The 20,042-nt window shown below is 48.1% G+C and overlaps 1 protein-coding gene across 1 annotated transcript in view; it reads left to right on the plus strand.

Moving 5' to 3' along the window:
- The window catches only part of LOC309553101 (uncharacterized protein), a gene marked incomplete at its 5' end in the record, with an annotated part of 52,276 nt that extends 50,666 nt beyond the window's left edge, over window positions 1-1,610 (plus strand). Inside the window, 1 exon segment of the mRNA XM_082253998.1 lies at window positions 1-1,610. Coding sequence (XP_082110124.1) covers window positions 1-1,582 — 1,582 coding nt within the window. The 3' untranslated portion in view covers window positions 1,583-1,610.
- Window positions 1,611-20,042: the final 18,432 nt, after the last annotated feature.

Raw genomic sequence — 20,042 nt, forward strand, 5'->3', positions numbered from 1 at the left:
TCTGCTGTCAGCGATGGCGTCTGCTGATCTGAGAGCTGAGCTGGAATGTTCCGTCTGTCTGAACATTTATACAGATCCTGTAACCCTGAGATGTGGACACAACTTCTGCCGGGTCTGTATTGATGGTGTGCTGGATACACAGGAGGGGTCTGGAGGATATTGCTGTCCTGAATGCAGAAAGAAGTTTGCGAATCGTCCTGCACTGCAAAAGAACATGAAACTGCGTAACATAGCAGAGACTTTCCTGTCTGCTCAGCCAGGTCAGGAGCAGTCCGGGGTCTTCTGTACTCACTGTGTGGACTCTCCTGTATCTGCTGTTAGATCCTGTCTACACTGTGAGGTTTCTTTGTGTGAGAAACACCTGAGAGTCCACAAAAAGTCCCCAGAACACATCTTATGTGACCCCACCTTGTCCATGGAGAGCAGGAAATGCTCCGTCCATAAGAAGATCCTGGAGTATTACTGCACTGAGGATGAGACCTGTGTCTGTAAGTTTTGTGTGACTGGAGAACATCGGGGACACCAGATGGATATGATGGATGAGGCTTCTGAGAAGAAGAAGGAGACACTGAGGAATGTTCTGCAGAAACTTCTGACAAAGAGAGAGGAGACGGAGGAAAGAGTCCAGAGTCTGCAGGAACACAGGAGGAAAGTAGAAGAAGAAGCAGCTGGTGACACCGAGAGAGTCACTGCCCTGTTTAGAGATCTCAGGAGACGTCTGGAAGACCTGGAGAAGAGAGTCCTGAGGGAGATCTCCGGGCGGGCAGAGCGGATCTCCATCTCCATCCGGGATCTGGAAATAAAGAAGGAGGAGCTGTCCAGGAAGATGGTGGACATTGAGGAGCTGTGTAACATGACGGATCCACTGACTGTCTTACAGGAATCAGACACAGGTGACTTGTGTGATACTGAGGATGGAGATAATGAGGACAGAGAGAGACATGAGGAAGTCCTCCATGATGGAGGGGGTCTGGGTGTGGCGGGGATCTTACACACAGGTTTATCTGATATAATAAGAGAGGTAAATGTATACTTCTATATACAGGGAGCTGCAGACATATTACTGGATGGAAACACAGCTCATAGCATTCTACAGATATCAGATGACAGGAAAACTGTATCCAGGTCAGATATAGACCAGAATCACCCAGAAACACCAGAGAGATTTCAGGATTGGTCTCAGGTGATGAGCAGTCAGAGTTTCTCCTCAGGGAGACATTACTGGGAAGTGGATGTCGGGGGGTCAGATGAATGGATAGTCGGGATGTGTTACCCCAGTATAGACAGGAAAGGGGTGCAGTCAGAGATTGGATGTAATAAGAAGTCCTGGGGATTGCACAGGTATAATAATCAGTATTCGGTGACACATGACAGTAAAGTGACCCCCTTACCCATCAATCTGTCCAGTAACAGAGTCAGGATAGATCTGGATTATGAGGCCGGGCGGATCTCCTTTTATGATCTGTGTGACCCGATCCGACACCTCCACACCTTCACCACCACCTTCACTGAGCCCCTCCATGCTGGGTTAGGTGTATGGGGAGGTTGTATAAAGATATGTGGGGGGAGGCGGAAGATGTGAGAACTCTGCCCACAGTCTGGTGACATCACAGGGATGGGTGGTGGGATTGGTTAATTGATCAGCCAATGGCTGATGGAAGTGGTGACTCCTGGGAGAAGTATGAGGATTGCCATTGCAGGCCTCCTTCTGAAAATGCTAGTTCCCTGGCTGTGTGTAATGTAAGAACATATAAAGTGATAGTAAAGAGAAAATAAAAAATGACAGATATGATGGTGTCTGTCACTGACATGAACACCGCAGTCTTTGTTTTTCGGAGTTCCCCTGTAACTTCCTTCTTTTACCTGTTGGTTCTGCTGTTATTTCCCAACTTCCTATAACAGACCAATCTGTCCAGCAGAAGTGGCAGTTAGAGGGTTGGGACAAACCATTTACCACTGACAGGGGTGCTTACAATGGTCAGCTTTTATTCATTAATGGAAAACCTTTTTTCCCCAAAAGGAGACACGAATGTTGGTGTAACGGCTAATAAAGTGTTATCTGGAGTTCTCCTTTAATTTGTTAGTCACCCCGCCCCCCCTCTCCAGACAATGCTGATGTCCAAGGGGGTCTCCACTGCCACTCCATAGATAGAGGAGCCACCCTAAGACAGGAAGTGTGTTACTGGAAGGATCAACAGGGGAAAATAAAGGGGAAAAACAGAAGACTAATGCAGCCACCGCATCTAAGGATTGGTAAGCTCCAATATATCTTATTTTTGTTTTTGGGTTTTATTCCACTTTGAGTCTCCAACCCGGAACAAGCATGCTGGGAATAAGAATCAGAGAAGTGTCAGAATTCCTTCTCTCTATACTTGTTCCGGGTCAGAGACTGAGACAGTATTGAAGGGAAAGCATCAGCATGACAGCCAGGGAACTAGCATTCTCACAAGGAGAGTTCATCAATGGCCGCCCCCATGATTCTCTCTTGACAGATTCCCTTCAACCCTTTCTCTGCCAGAACATTTTTTGCATTTTTTGCATTCATGTATAAAACATCATTTTAGTCTTGAAGATTAGATAAAACCCCCAAACATGATCTATTTTCTGAAAGTAGACACCCCAGAGAATAAAATAGTGTTAGTCCCAATTTTGTATGTCACACCATATTAGCACAACAGTTTATTAAGCACTAAATTCCAGTAAATAAAACCCTAAAATAATTTTAGGGCACACAGACACAATAAATGACCCACATTTTTGGTAAAAGATAAAAGATGAGGTTGTACCGAGTAAATAGATACCCAACATGGCAAACCTTAAAATTGTGTGCGCCCGTGAAATGGCGACAAACTTCGGTGCCTTATATTTTCCATAGGAGACACTTTATAATCCCCTACAGGTCATCAGTTTAGAGATAACCATGAGAAATGGGCTGAAAGTTATTGATCTGAGTCCGGTGTGTGTGCTGATATGTAATGTGTGGTGCAATCAATGGCCTTGGGTGTAGGTGTCCCTGACATGTGTATTTACATTCATGCATGTATGGGGTGTGGGGTACCCAAAGATTTTGGGGAGCTAACTTTAGGTGCTTGGGTGTAACTTAATTTTTTCTACATTTCTCTTAGAGTAAACTTTTTTTTTTCATCCCATGAGGACAATGTGATGTTTTTTTGGGTGACAGGTTCTCTTTAATGAGACATCAGGGGTATAAAAGTCCCCTAATGTCCCACCTATCTTCCATTATAGCTTATGGAGCACAGATCGCACTCCGTTAGCTTCTTCCCTGCCGGCTGGTGAAAGTGACAGCGAGGATCAGAAGTGACATTTTTTTTTTTTTACTTGCAATAAATTTTTATTGAGATTTATACAATACAACAGAGATAGTCGTGCATAGACATTGTTCCAAGCAGTGAAATTCAACAACTTCAACAGGTACAATGAGCAGTAAACTGTAACAATCAAAAGTGTAACAAAGAAACATGGGTTCATCATATGGAGATTAGGACATATTGATAGCCAACCACCCACAAGGGCTAAATATGTGTCAAGGAAGAGCAGGGCTGGTTGACAAGCGCTGCCAGGTTAGCCACGGTTGCCACAAGGAGAGGGATTTTTGGTAGTTCCCTCTACTGGAGGCAAACATCAACTCATATGAGCTGTGCGTGTGCACCATGTCCAGGACATCTTGCAGTTTGGGGGGATGTAAACTTTTCCAGTGTCTTGTGATATTCAGCCTGGCTGCCAAGAGGATATGGGTAATGATGTGCCTAGATTCAGGAGGGTATGTCTCAATCATGAGGTTCAGTAAGGCCAGGGCCGGAGATGGCACCACGGTAAAGTTAGCGATTTCCCCTAGTTTGGCAAATACGGCCGACCAGTAGCTGCGTAGAAATGGGCAATCCCAAAGGATATGGTATATGTCACCTATGTGCCCGCATTGTCTCCAGCAAAGTGGAGGAGAGGATTTGTAGAATGTAGCTAGCTTGGAGGGCGTGAGATGCCAACGGAGGGTAATCTTAATCGTTTGTTCCCAAAGCGCTGAGCATTTGGTGTGTTTGTAGGCATGACGGAGTGCCGCCTGCCATTGGCCCGGAGTGTACGAGCTTTGGATGTCCGCCTCCCATTGGAGGAGAGGGCGAGATTTGGAGAGTGTGGACTTGTCCTGCAGGAGCGAGTATATCAGCGAAATGCCTCTTGAGGAGGTGGCAGGGGAGTTCAAGAAATTCCAGAGACGGGATGGAAGGCCATAGAGTGGAGAGGAAAGAGTAGAAAGAAGATGTTTAATCCTGAGATATGTAAAGAGTGTTGAGGGGGAGAGGCCGTAATCCAGCTGTAGGGAAGGAAAAGGTCTCAGGGCATCGCCTTGAAGCAGATGTTGGAGCGTCAGGACGCCGTGTGACGTCCAGTCTGTGATGGAAATGTCAGGGATCAACAAGGTGATGGATTCCAACGGAATTGGTAGCGGAGTTACATTGGGTGAGAAATTTGTGAGGGGTATGAGTTTACACCAGGCAGCAAGTGAAGCCACCATAGGGGGAGAGAAGGATGACGGAATTGTGGGACCATGAGGGGCACTGAGTAACCAAGTTCGTAAGGACAGTTTGGGTATTAGGGTAGATTCAATCTGACCCCAACTAGTGGAGGGTGAGGAACGAAACCAGTCCTTCAGTTGAGTCGTCAGGGTAGCTAAGTAGTAGTCTCGGAAGTCAACATAGCCCGTTCCCCCCGCAAGGCAGTGTTTAGTCAGGAACGAATGGGCGCAACGCGGTTTCTTATGTTGCCACATATATGCTCTCAGGATGGATTGTAGGGATGTGAAATAGGAGTTGGGGATGGGCATAGGTAGCGTGCGGAACAAATATAGAAGTTGGGGAAGAATCATCATTTTCAATGCCGCAAGTCTGCCCGACCATGACAATTCATGGCGCTGTAGTGATTGTAGTTCAGATTGCATTTTAGAAAGGAAGGGGGCATAGTTTGTTTTGAAAAGGGATTTTACCGACGCAGTTAGGTGGATACCGAGATAAGGAATGGAGTGTTCCGCCCATGAGAATGGAAAACGTTGTTGGAGGATGGATTTAGTCGCCAAGTCAAGATGTAGATCAAGGATCGTAGATTTGGTCACGTTAACTTTATAGTACGATACGTCGCTAAACCATTGGAGGATACGATACGTTTCCGGGAGGGACTGGAGAGGGTCAGACAGCATCACTATTACGTCGTCCGCAAATAGGCTGATTTTGTGGTTAACTGATCCAAACTGAAACCCCGAGATAAGGGGATTAGAACGGATATGAGCCGCTAGTGGTTCCATGAGGAGGTTGAAAATTAAGGGGGATAGGGGGCACCCCTGACGAGTGCCATTCGTAATATCAAAGGGCCGGGATAGCATGTTGGAAGTGTAAACTCTCGCCGGGGGGGTGGAATACAGTGCAAGAACCGCCGACAGGATAGTACCTTGGAAACCAAATTTAGTCAGTACAGCTCTGAGATAGTCCCAATGGACCCTGTCGAACGCCTTCTCTGCATCCAAGGAGAGAAGCAGAGAAGGCGTTCGAGAGGTCTCAGCATGATAGATAATGTTGAGGAGACGCCTGGTGGCATCTGATGCCTGGCGAAAAGGCGTAAAGCCCGTCTGGTCCAAGTGAACCAGGGAGGGAAGGACAGCTTGGATCCTGTTGGCAAGCAATTTAGCGTAAATCTTGGCATCTATATTTAAGAGGGATATTGGCCTAAAGTTTTGAGGGGAGGTAGGGGCCTTCCCAGGTTTTGGAAGGGTGATTACCAAAGCTTGAAGCATCTCCGGAGGGAATGTAGAGGAAGAGGCAGCTTGAAGAAAGACAGGTAACAGATGGGGTGAGAGGATGGACTGGAAGTGCTTAAAGTACTCGCCCGACAGACCATCAGGTCCAGGCGCTTTGTTAGATGGTAGGGCTGAAATAACCTTCATAATGTCTTGTGTCGTGAACGGGGCATTCAGGAGTGTTAATTGTTCCGTGGTGAGGGTGGGGAGTGAGACCGCCGCCAGGAATGCATCAACCTCTGCTTTGGAGGGCTGGTGCGTGTCCGGTTCTCGATTTATGTTATATAGGGCCTCGTAGTAGAGACTAAATGCGTTAGCAATGTCTTGTGGGTTGTATTCCTTTTTGGAAGAGATGGGGTTGTGTACATACTCTATTCTGGATTTAACTCTTTGTCCCTTAATTTTTTGAGCCATGCTCTTCCCTGCTTTATTGGAGGTGGAGTAGGAGACTGCCCTACATCTGCGATGGAAACGTTCAAAGTCCACCAACAATAGAGACCTCAACTCATGTCTCAGAGCAGTAAGTTTCAGTTTGTGGTTGTGATCAGGGTGCTTCTTGTTCGACTCATCCAGGGTAGCTATAGAGGAGAGAAGAGAGTCCACACGGGCGGATCTCCTCTTCTTCTCCCTAGAGCCCGCCTGGATGAGCAGACCTCTAACAAACGCTTTATGTGCGTTCCACACCACAGCTGGGTCGGATACAGAATGTTGGTTATGGGCAAAGAATTGTTCGAGTTGAGTGGAGATGTGATTGACCACATGGGGCTGCTGGAGGAGAAAATTGTTGGTACGCCAGATGAAGTGGGATTGTTGGGACGATTTGTCTGACAGGGTGAGTGTCAGTGGGGCGTGATCCGACCAAGCTATCGTGTGGATCTCAGAAGACAAAACATTTTGTAATAACCACTTGTCCAGTAGGAAGAGGTCGATCCTGGAATAAGTATTATGACTTGGGGAAAAGTACGTATAGTCACGCTCTTCGGAGTGCTGACAGCGCCACGCATCATGTAGGTCATAAGAATGGAGCAGCTGTTTCAGCCTGGAATCGTGGCGTTTGGAAGGGGCAGTAGAATCAAGAGTCACATCGGGGACTGTGTTGAAATCGCCACAGACAATTAAATGTCCTTTTTGGACTTTGGCAGTGGCTTTAAGAGCCTTGGAGAGAAAAGGAATCTGTCGTTGGTTAGGCGCGTAGATATTGAGGATAGTATACGCCACATTATTGATAGAGCAAACTAGGATGAGATAGCTGCCATGAACATCTGTCGTCAGGTGGTGTTGTTGGAAGGATACTGAGTCCCTGACTGCGATCATCACCCCCCTTTTCTTGGCCGAGTAGCAGGAGTGGAAGATGTGGGGGAAATTTTTGTGCCGGCAGTACAGTAAAGGTGAATGAGAGAAGTGAGTCTCTTGTACACAAAGAACGTCACTGTGATGAGTGGTGGCGGTCGCCCACAGTGATTTCCGTTTGGCTGGGTGATTTAATCCCCGGGCATTCAGAGACAGTATTGTGATTGGCATGGTGATGATAGGGGTGTGTATGCAAAAGTTGGAATTACTCACACTTGGATGAAGAGTCACAGATAGGTGGAGTGGGTGGCCGAGTCCTGTAGATCACGTAGAGCCTGGTTGGTCGGAGGGTCGTCGCCTAACACGGAGCTTGGACAATATGAGCGGGAACCAGCAGCTGCGGATTAACTCAAAAGAAAAGAGAAAAAAAAAAAGAAAAAAAAACGATAACAGTAACAACAAGAAGAGTCACACTGCTGTGCTTCGTACGGAGTACGGTTGTGGTAGTGCCCTAAGGCGGGTGGAGTAGTGCACTGGCAGGTGGCACAACTGTGTAACTACCAGTGATACGGGGGGAAGAGTTTTCAGAAGAGCTCCGAGTTGGTGACAAAGAAGAGAACTGGTGAACGTCGAGATCGATCGTGTGTGAGGGTCACGGGTGTTGGCGGTTGTTTCCATCAGGATGGTTCCTGGGCTGGCGTGGACCAGTTGCCGAGGTTTGCATAGGTTCCTCCTGCGGTGGAGTAGGGATGATACCCCAGGAATGGAGCAGTCGCATGCCGTTGTGCATGGAGGAGATGGTATGCGGGATCCCATTTTTGGTGACGAGGATGGTCGCCGGGTGACGCCATTTGTAGGGAGTGTTATTGTTCATCAAAGCCTTAGTGATGGAGCTAAGCTGTCTCCGCATTTGGAGTGTATACTTGGAGAGATCTGCAAACAGCTGTATGTTTTCATACGGGGCCGGGAGTGTACGCTGGAGGCGGGAAGCAGCCAGCAGGTGGTCCTTAGTATGATAGAAATGAACCCGCATAAGAGTATCTCGTGGGACTGAGTCAGCGAGATGGGACGCCTTAGGTAGGCGGTGAATACGGTCAATCGTAAAGGTCCATAGCAGTGCAATCAGGAAGCATGGCGGCCATGAGGGAGCTGTCGTAGGCATGTAGTTCACTTTGGGGTACAGACTCAGGAATGCCACGCAATTTGACATTGTTGCGTCTTGATCTGTCCTCTAAATCAGCCAATTTAGCCTTAATCCAGTGCTGTTCATCTCTTGTGTCATCACATGTGTCAAAAATTTCATTGATGGTGTCAGTGCATTCAGCCATCCGTGTCTCCACAGAGTGGATCCTGCGATCCATCCCCTGAACATCAGAGGCAACTTTGCAAAATAAAGTAGTCAGGTTCTGAAACAGGGACGTTTGGAATGACATCAGCATATCTTTAAGCGTTGTATCCAGGACAGGCTGACCTGTGGTGGGGAAGTCAGCTATGGATGCCTGGAGAGCTGGGGCTGAGAAAGAGCAGGAGGCCTGGCTGGTAAAGGGGGGACAGGATGGTCCCATTTCTAGTCTCATGCGGGCCTTGGCGGGACTAGAGGAAGCAGGGGAATATTCTCCCGGCCTGGGTGGGGATGAAGGTGATGAGAACGGCGGCAGTACCTCATGTGCAGTCCCGGAATCCGCCGCTGACTGCGTGTGGAGGAAGGCTGCTGCGGCGCCGGCGCCATCTTGCTTCTCCGGATCCCGTGGCGGGGTCCGAGTGAAGAAGGCCGTCAGCTTCTGCGGCCGGTGGTTGTCCTTCCTCTTGCGGGACATCGTGTGGTAGGGCTCGGCAGGGGTCCGTGGAGCTAGGTAGGAGGCTGGTGGGGACACGAGCGGGCTGTAGTCGTTGGCGGTTCTCCTCTGTCACTCGGAGTAAAAGGCTTAAGCGGCCATCTCTGGTGCCGGCAAGCCACGCCCCCTTTCCCCAGAAGTGACATTTTATACATCACTTCCGGGTCATTAGCAGGAAGCGGAGATCAGAGAATGGACATTTGCAGATCTCCATTCCCTCTACTTGGTGGCCTCACCATGTCGGTCACAGGTCCACCGATGAGGCCAGGAAACATGGCGGGAGCACGCCCAGGGGGGAATGTGGAAGTGATTGGACGGCTGTGCAGCCACCTGATTGCTTCCATCTGACAGTTGTACTATGTATGGTGGTGGTGAAAGCATTAAATATAAGAAATGTAATTCAATAAGTGACACGATGATAAGTGCCAGCTGTGTCTGCATTCCAGGGACAGTCCCGGGATTTAGAGGTTTGTCCCTGGAAATGTTGCTGATTTGAATCATATTTGTGTATATGTTTTCTATTATGATTTGTATTACAGAGTCAGTTCACCTTCATGGTAATAATAATCGGTGAGGGTATTTTATTCCTCATTTTCCTGTTTCTATCAATGTCGGCAGTTTTCAGTCCTTGAAATACACGTCTCCTTCATACAGGAGAGAATTCTGGGAAATCTCTGGAAGATATATGAAGAATAATAAGGTCTTCTCACTTCCTTTTAAAGCTGAACTCCGGGCTGTATTCATGTATACAGAGCTGCCTTCATTTCTCTCTTCTATCTGCCCGGAGTTCAGCTTTAAATCAGAGAAGACCCCCAGACATTCTCCTCCTCATTGCTTTCCTGAGATTTTCTTACATTTGTTCTCTGAATGTTTTGTCCTAAAGTCTCCATTTATTTAGAGAAATGTTCTTTTATCATATAGTGATAGGAAGTGATGAGGCACGGCACTAGTGTGAATGGCCTGCCCCTGAGGGGCCAACAGAATATCAAGCTTAGTGTGACTCTGCCCCCTAAGCATACTGGCTGAAATATTTTATGGCATTTTTTTTGTTGTGTGTGGGTCATTGCATAGACTTTTGAATTGCTTTTCAAAGGACAGCTCACCTAAGGAAAGCATTGAGGAGGAAGAGATGAAGGTGACTGCACAGAGACCATAGTGCAGTATATCCTTATAATATTATTTATTAAAATCCATGCACTTTCAGTGAGACATTCAGTGAAAAAACGCATTGTAACCACTTCCAAAATAGCCGACGTGGCACTTCCAGTGGGCGTAATTGTGTCACTTCTGGTGTCTGACATCACTTCCAATCTGTTTTTTCATCAAAACTATTTATATCTCACTTCCACCCATATTTGCCCTACATCCTTCCATTTAATTGAACCACTTGCTGACTGTGCTATAGATGAATGATGGCTACAGCGTGGCCGGTAGTGATGAGCTTCGTGTTCGAGTCAAACCTAAGTTTGACACGAACAATTGGGCTTCTTCATGGGAACTTTGAGTCCTCGCATCCATATTTAATTTAATAGGTTTTATTTCATATCCATAATCAATATCAATCATCCGCTGGCCAGGGATTCAAACCCACAATCATGATTAAGCACACATACTAGTGTGTGAAACGTGTCTACCTTGCCACATTTGTCACATTGGGATGTTCAGTTAATAAACCTGGATTTTGATCACACCTGGAGTGCAGCCATTTCTTCTACATTTGATTATCCACGGAGGCAAGCCGGGGCGTGCACTGGTGTGTCGTTAGGCTTCTGGAATCACCTAGAGCAGTGAGTTCTCTTCCTTTCCTCTCATTTGCAAGCCTGTTATTCTAGCACCTACACCAGCTGTTTATCCTAAAACCCCGTACACACATACCGATCGTCGGCCGAACGATCGGCCGTCTTTTGTCCAGGGCTGTCGGTGTCTGTTGAAAAGTGCAAAAGACTGCACAAGAATTTTGTCCGCCGACTACAGCCGACTGCAGAAGTGATGTCATGTAATGGTTAACTTTCCCTGTGTTTTTCCTTTTCTGAGCATGCCCAGTCTTGCAAATCTGCTGTCTGTCGGCCGAATTCTGTACTGACTGGCGAGCAATCGGCCGCTCTGGTGTCGGCATACAAAAATTTTAATGCTTGCATAACAGATTATTTTCGCTCAAATGTGCGCTGTCGGAAGCATCATACTAACAAGCCGACAATCGGCCGATCGTTCGGCGGCCGAACATTTTCGGCCGACAATCGGTACGTGTGTACGGGCTTTTAGACCCTCTCTGCCTAACTAACTTCTCTCTGAGTTTGACAGCTCTTTTATAGGGCTCTGACATCACCAGCACCCCATAATCCATTGCTTAGGTGCAGTGCATAAATTACTGATGTCAGTAATTTATTCACTGTACCTGAGCAGTGGATTATGGGGCACTTGCGATGTCAGAGCCCTATAAAAGAGCTGTCAAACTCAGAGTTAGGCAGAGAGAGTCTTGGGTTAATCAGCTGGTTCGATGGCGTAGCTGGTTGAATAAAGGGCTTGTAAGTGAGAGGCTGCGGGTTTGAATCTGGCCAGCGTATGATTACTAATTATGGATTTTAATTAAAACCTATTAATTTTCCCCGCCCCTTCTGACATGACATCAGTTATTTATTCACTGCACCTGAGCAGTGGATTATGGGGCGCTGGTGACGTCGGAGCCCTATAAAAGAGCTGTCAAACTCAGATAGAAGTTAGTTAAGCAGAGAGAGTCTTAGGTTAATCAGCTGGCTCAGTGGTGTAGCTGGTATAATAACGGGCTTACAAGTTAGAGGCTATGGATTTGAATCTCTCCTGGCCAGCCGGTGATTAATAGTCACTTACATTTAAGCCTTTAAAATGAGGACTTGTGATTGTTCATGTTTGTATGTTTGCTAGACCATTTCCCCTGTTTGAGATGTTCTGGTGCAAACCGAACAGGGGGGTGTTCGGCTAATCACCAGTGGCTGGCTAGTTCTGGGATGCCATCATATGGTAAATGTAAATGCGCCTGCCGCACATCCACAGCTGGGCGCTGGCGGGGTGCTCTGTGATTGCAGTGTCCAGGGGACATTGCTGATCACAGATTGAGGTAAAGAGCCAATCAGTGGCTCATTACCATGTGATCAACAGTGTCCAATCACAGCTGATCATGGATATAAATAGAAGCCGGTTATCAGCATTGCTTTCCTCAAGCTGACAGTATGAGGAGAGGAGAGGAGAAGAGAGCCAATACTGGCTTTTGTAAAAGGAACATCTACACTGATTATCAGTGCAGTCCAAACAGTGGCCACCAGTGCTACCAATAAGTGGCCACCAGTACTGCCTATCTGTGCTGTCTATCAGTGCCGCCTATTAGTACCCAAAAGTGCTTCCTCATTGGTGCCATCCTATCAGTGCCCATCAATGCCCACCAATGCATCTCATCAATGCCCATCAGTGCTGCCTCATCAGTGCCCATGAGTGGCTATCAATTCCCATCAGTGCCACCTCATCAGTGCCCATCAGTGCAGCCTCAACAGTGCTTCTTCATCACTTCCCAGCAGTGCCATATCATCAGTGTGCATCAATGCCCAGCAGTGTCGCCTCATCAGTGCCCATCAATGCCCACCAGTGCTGCCTCGTCAGTACCTATCAATTCCCATTAGTGCCAATCAATGCCCATCAGTGCTGCCTCATCAGTGCGCATCAATGCCCATCAGTGTCCATTAATTCCCATCAGTGCTGCCTCATCGGTGTCCATCAGTGCTGCCTCATTATTGCCCATTGTGACGGTGGCGGGTATCAGACCCCTGGCCTTCTCATCCAACTCGTGACCAAAGACCAGGCAATCTCACACCCTGCCGTCACTTGCGTAATAATGCCACTCTCAGCTGCACACAGATTGTCCAGCTTGCAGGACCACAATCTAGATGCCAGCAGGCTGAGAGCGATTGTTACGGGCTAATTAAGCAATTAACCCTTTCTCTGCCACCACCGCTACGTTAGGATGAGCCCAGCGGACGCTTGTAATTTTAGAAATACCAATTATGACTTTAGAATAATCATCTGTAACACACACTGTCACCTCAGACAAGAATGTTCAGAGGGTTATTCTATACAGTAGTGCTCTTCCAAGAGGCAGGTTCTTTGGTTAGCTTGCGTTAAGAGCTTAGAGAAAAAATTAACACTTTTCAAAATAAGGTTTAATTATAAAAAAGGTTCAAATTGGTGCAAATAAAAATATTTACAGAAAAATGGGTTACAAAGAAATAGAGACACAATTCAGCAATTTAGAAGAATAGATAAAGAATTAGAAATGGAAATACTTGCATTCAAAAGTCCTTGTATTATCAGAGGTTCAGAGCTGAGCCTTGTGATCGGTTCTTCCCTTGAGCGATTTTACGGCTCGATGTTAAAAATGAGAACTGAGAGCTCCATCAGTCTCTCTCTTTTTCTCTGACCCGCAGGGGGTGTCACCAGAGGTCCTTGACCAATAAACACAGGGGCCATGGGTGGCTCATAAACTGCTAAGGGACCTCCCGTTTAGACAGATTTTATAACAGAATTCATATCTTGAAATATATAATGGTTACATTCTTGAAACTGATATTTTATTGTACGGCATTGAATTTCACATCCATGGACACCAAACACAGGTTATCTCGTAATAACCTCTGACCCGTAAGGCATCTGACCACTAGCTGGTCTTCCCTTGAGCGAACGTGATCATGTTTGACCCTAATTTGATCGGTATTTTATTTGAGATTCAAATATATACTTTCTAGAGGCATATCTTGTATGGGTAAAAAGTTATGAATTTGTGTGTGAATGTATTACAGTTCTAATGACCATCTGGGCGGTGTGTTATTTACGACCCAGCCTGGTCAGTCTTAATGCTTGCTCGTTTATGCTTTACAACCTAGCCTGCCATCTGCCAGGCATGCTGATAAGGTTCTCTTTGAAGCTCTGAGCCCAAACTTCCTGCATTCCAGGAGGTAATTAACACTGAAAAAGGGGGCTGGGGAGTTGGGGGCTGGTGAAGGAGTGTTTTTTTCAAACTGCAGAGCTCGGAAACTAAAATTGCAGATGTGTAAGACAAAATGGTGTCCCAGCGCAGGATACCATCACACCTCCCCCCTTTTGTGGGTGCATAGGAGGGGACTGCAATTTCCCTCCTGATGCAACTGTCTCCTGCGGCTCGGCTGGTCATGGGTGCTGCCTTCCTTCTGCTCAAGGATGGCATATGCTACTTCCCTGGGGAGCAGCTTCTGGCTCAGATAGAGGATGAGCTTTTCCTCTCCTTTCGCATCCCTCTGGCCTAGGGCTGCATCTGGCCCAAAGGTAATGGCATAGGGTTGTGCCGGGACTGGGCGTTTAAATTCCAGGCCCCATGTCCCAGGTGCATGGGCCAGTACCTCAGTCAGGGCCGGACGGTCCTTCGGACACACTGGCGTCAAGGATGCCAGTTTAACCAGGGTACTATTGAGTTGGTCAGTCACAGGTTCAGCTGAGCCACTATAGTCGCACCCCAGCATCCTCCTGTGGCCAGCTGTACCCCGGAATGACGTAACCAAAGTTGTGGTTTGAGGAGTAGGCCAGGTCCTGGTAGCCTCAGTTCCAGATCTTTAGGTGCCTACTCCTTCCTGCTGTTCCAAGTACAAAACCGCTGACAAGTCCGTCTGACAGTTACTGGGCAGAACTGTCAAACTAGGCCATGCCAGATTGTTTGGGACTGCGGACAGGAGCCCTGAGTGTTCCACCCAGACAGGGCCAAACACTACCAGGCCCCTAAAGCAGGCCACTGCACAAGGTTCGACCTCTCCCCGTAGATCACACATGACCCTTAGGGAGGTGTCTGATGCGTTCTTAACCCCATTTAGCATTGCCGTAGATGCAGTTAAGCCACATGGGGTGGGGAAGGCTGGCTTGTCCTGAGCCTTCCAGGTTAGAGGGTTTGGTCCATGCCTCCTGCTCAGGTTCAAGGTGGTTGGACAGCGGGCACCAGCCAGCTGCTTTGACACCTCATGGTTCCTGGGCACGGGGTAGGCCACAATCGCGGGGCTGGCATTCAGCCTGCTAGAGGCTCCACAAAGCCTTCTCTCGGTCTCCTGTTCCCCATCGGCCTGCGCCTCCTGTGGGACAGGGGAGGTTGCAGGTATGGGGGAAGCAGACACCCAGGCACCCACCTCGTGGACATCAGGGTGTGCCCTCCCAGAGTCTCCAATATCTCTGACACTGCATGCTGTATGCACTGCCAGCAGCATAGATACCTGGAGGGAGAAGGGTGGTTTCAGCTGAAGGCCCAAACCCACTCCCTGAGTGTCAGCTACCGCTAATAGGACACCTGTCTTTCCCAGTTCAGGGGTACTACCTTTGCCCCTGCCATGTGCTGTGATAGGATGCTGTGTGAGAATCAGGTTAAGCCACAAACCCTTGTGCTTCACTCCAGGCCTGGTCCTCCTGATCTCACAGAGATCCTTACAAAACAGATCAAGTGACACCTTCAATACATGCCTTTGAGGTTGACTGGACACAATGAACAGCGGTTTAACCTCTTCAGTCTCCAGGCCTCCTGCCTGTTGGCCTGTCACCCCTATCTGCTCATTGTCCCAGTCAAGCTGTTGTGTACTCTTCTCAGCAGGGGGCCAATCAGCTCCACTCCTAAGTGGATTGAGAGCCTGGTCGATCTGCAGTGCTGACTGACAGGCAGAATTACAAGTCCCAGCCAGCCGTCCTGTGGCAAACAAAGACAGCTGCTGAGGCTTAACAGAGGAGGAATCCACTGGGTCAGAACAGGGAGGGGGCACAGAAACCTCCTCCTGCTGCTCTGCGACCAGGGCCTGCATCTCCGCTGCCTTCGCAGCACTGTGAGTGACCACCAACATTGGCAAAACATCATCAGCATTATCATCATTAGCATCATCATTTCCATCATCATTTCCATCATCATTTCCATCATCATTAGTATCATCAGTATCGTCATCAACATTATTAAAGCATACCCCTGGTAACTTCACAGGCAAGGGGGCCTCTTCTCCTTCAGAAGATGGAGGACCTTGTACTTCAACGCTACCCTTCCCCTCCCCCTCCCTCTGTCCATCCATAGGTTGCCCAGACATTAACCCAATATCTGCACACAGTACCTTGTCAAGTCCAGAGAGTTCCGTTGAGGCATCCAGGGTGCACTTAGCAGGGGTGTAGTAAGAAACAAGGGTACCTAAGTCGGCACCCAACAAAACAGCTGTGGGGATTTCCTCATAGACTCCCACCTCCCTCATCCCACTCCCAGCACCCCAATCAATGAAAACACGGGCACGGGGTACTTGTGAGCGGGTCCCCCCAACTCCAGTGAAGGTAAAAAACTTTCCAGGGATGATGTCCCTTCTTCTTATCACTTCTGGTCTGACCATGGTGACTTCAGCTCCTGTGTCCCGGAAACCAGTTACAGTCCAGTTGCCCACGGTGACAGGCTGCAAGTTGGCGGCGGTCACCCAGGATCTCCTGCGGACAAACAGCACGGAGGAAGAGTTGCTGGCCGGCTGACCAGGTGATGCCATCTGCTTCTGCTCCGGGCACTGTGTCCTGAGATGTCCAGCTTTCCCACAGGTGTAGCATCTGCCGGTGTCAGTTATAGTGGAGGTGACACCAGAGACTGCAGGTGCTGGCCGCTGGGGAACTTGACTCATAGGTGCAGGAGGTGTTTCCATGTGCGATTTTCCCTCCTTTCGCGCCATACAGAGGAGCCTTGCGATGGTCAGATACCCGAGTGTGGATGTAGGTATCTGCTAGTTCTGCTGCTGCTTGGGCAGAGGCTTGCTTCCGTTCCAACACAAACTGTCTGACGTCTGTAGGACAGATGTGCAAGAGTTGATCCCCAATCATGAGATCTTCCAGGGACTCAAAAGAAATGGCGTTCAAGCCTTTAGTCCACTGCCGGAATGTGGTGCTTAAGCGACTTACCACATCCATATGAGTCCCCAGGTCCCTTTTGCAGGGACCTTAATTGCTTCCGGTACACTTCCGGGGTCAGCTGGTACTTTTGGATGATTGCAGCCTTTATGGCCTCATAATCACCATCCTGTGCTGTTGGCAATTCAACGTAAGCGTCCAGGGCCTTGCCTCGCAGCCCTGGCATCAGGTACCGGGCCCACTGTGCTTGGGGCAGCTGGTACTGACGGCAAGTCTTTTCAAACGACAGGAGGTACACATCAATGTCACTGTCCTTTTCCATACTTGGAAATTTGGCTGCCTGGCTCACAAGCAGAGAGGTGTCCCTGTGCTCTAGGGATGCGAGGCTCTGATTCTGTCGCTGTGGCTGGAGCTTAGCCATCTCCCGTTCGTGCCGATGATTAGTCTCCCTCTGTGCATCCTCTCTCTCAGCCTGGCTTTCCCTAGCCTCTCTCTCAGCCTGGCGTTCCCTAGCCTCTCTCTCAGCCTGGCGTTTCAGAAACTGCAGGTATGCCATAGGATCCACCGTCTTGATATGTTGTAGTGTTTCCTGCATTTGAGGAGAGTCTATGCTGGTTGCAAGCAAGCTGGGGCTGGTCTGCTCATGCTGTGGCGTGGAGGTGACATCCAGTGGTACTCCACTGTCAGTCTCTGCTGGCCCATCCTGCGCGGCCTTTCCTGAATCCCTGGGCTCTGAAGAAACGGAAGCCTCTTCCTCTGGTTCCACCAGATTTTGGATTGCCTGGATATCATGCTCCTGTAGGGCATGAATCATTCCTTCACGAGTTTTGCCACTGACGTCAAGTCCTCTTGATGTGCACTCCATAATCAGATCATTTTTGCTCAGTTTCTTATATTCCGATAAACCAGGCATGTTTGCAAGCAGAAAAGATAGAACAGAAAGCAGAGATAGGAAAGAGCTGTAGAAAGTAGAGATTGCTGTATGTCTCTTTTTAAAAGACAAAAAATATGCACCAGTTTGTCTCTTGAGGACTGCTTTCCACAACCATTACAATCCTTCAGTGCAGAGCTAATTCCTAACAGTGCACTGAATGTCCTTAAATGCAAGACTATCCCATGTACGCTGCCAGCCAATATGTGATGGTGGCGGGTATCAGACCCCTGGCCTTCTCATCCAACTTGTGACCAAAGACCAGGCAATCTCACACCCTGCCGTCACTTGTGTAACAATGCCACTCTCAGCTGCACCCGACACACAGATTGTCCAGCTTGCGGGACCACAATCTAGATGCCAGCAGGCTGAGAGCGATTGTCACCAGGCTAATTAAGCAATTAACCCTTTCTCTGCCACCACCGCTACGTTAGGATGAGCCCAGCGGACGCTCGTAATTTTAGAAATACCAATTATGACTTTAGAATAATCATCTGTAACACACACTGTCACCTCAGACAGGAATGTTCAGAGGGTTATTCTATGCAGTTGCGCTCTTTCAAGAGGCAGGTTCTTTGGTTAGCTTGCGTTAAGAGCTTAGAGAAAAAATTAACACTTTTCAAAATAAGGTTTAATTATAAAAAAGGTTAAAATTGGTGGAAATAGAAATATTTACAGAAAAATGGGTTACAAAGAAATAGAGACACAATTCAGCAATTTAGAAGAATAGATAAAGAATTAGAAATGGAAATACTTGCATTCAAAAGCCCTTGTATTATCAGAGGTTCAGAGCTGAGCCTTGTGATCAGTTCTTCCCTTGAGCGATTTTACGGCTCGATGTTAAAAATGAGAACTGAGAGCTCCATCAGTCTCTCTCTTTTTCTCTGACCCGCAGGGGGTGTCACCAGAGGTCCTTGACCAATAAACACAGGGGCCATGGGTGGCTCATAAACTGCTAAGGGACCTCCCGTTTAGACAGATTTTATAACAGAATTCATATCTTGAAATATAGAATGGTTACATTCTTGAAACTGATATTTTATTTTACGACATTGAATTTCACATCCATGGACACCAAACACAGGTTATCTCATAATAACCTCTGACCCGTAAGGCATCTGACCGCTAGCTTGTCTTCCCTTGAGCGAACGTGATCATGTTTGACCCTAATTCGATCGGTATTTTATTTGACATTCAAATATATACTTTCTAGAGACATATCTTGTATGGGTAAAAAGTTATGAATTTGTGTGTGAATGTATTACAGTTCTAATGACCATCTGGGTGGTGTGTTATTTACGACCCAGCCTGGTCAGTCTTAATGCTTGCTCGTTTATGCTTTACAACCTAGCCTGCCATCTGCCAGGCGTGCTGATAAGGTTCTCTTTGAAGCTCTGAGCCCAAACTTCCTGCATTCCAGGAGGTAATTAACACTGAAAAAGGGGGCTGGGGAGTTGGGGGCTGGTGAAGGAGTGTTTTTTCAAACTGCAGAGCTCGGAAACTAAAATTGCAGATGTGTAAGACAAAATGGTGTCCCAGCGCAGGATACCATCACACCTCCCCCTTTTGTGGGTGCATAGGAGGGGACTGCAATTTCCCTCCTGATGCAACTGTCTCCTGCGGCTCGGCTGGTCATGGGTGCTGCCTTCCTTCTGCTCAAGGATGGCATATGCTACTTCCCTGGGGAGCAGCTTCTGGCTCAGATGGAGGAGGAGCTTTTCCTCTCCTTTCGTATCCCTCTGGCCTAGGGCTGCATCTGGCCCAAAGGTAATGGCATAGGGTTGTGCCGGGACTGGGCGTTTAAATTCCAGGCCCCATGTCCCAGGTGCATGGGCCAGTACCTCAGTCAGGGCCGGACGGTCCTTCGGACACACTGGCGTCAAGGATGCCAGTTTAACCAGGGTACCATTGAGTTGGTCATTCACAGGTTCAGCTGAGCCACTATAGTCGCACCCCAGCATCCTCCTGTGGCCAGCTGTACCCAGGAATGACGTAACCAAGGTTGTCGTTTCAGGAGTAGGCCAGGTCCTGGTAGCCTCATTTCCTGATCTTTAGGTGCCTACTCCTCCCTGCTGTTCCAAGTACAAAACTGCTGACAGGTCCATCTGACAGTTACTGGGCAGAACTATCAAACTAGGCCGTGCCAGATTGTTTGGGACTGCGGACAGGAGCCCTGAGTGTTCCACCCAGACAGGGCCAAACACTACCAGGCCCCTAAAGCAGGCCACTGCACAAGGTTCGACCTCTCCCCATAGATCACACATGACCCTTAGGGAGGTGTCTGATGCGT

Source organism: Pelophylax lessonae, assembly GCF_965119305.1.
Source record: "Pelophylax lessonae genome assembly, chromosome: 4".
Lineage (NCBI taxonomy): Eukaryota > Metazoa > Chordata > Amphibia > Anura > Ranidae > Pelophylax > Pelophylax lessonae.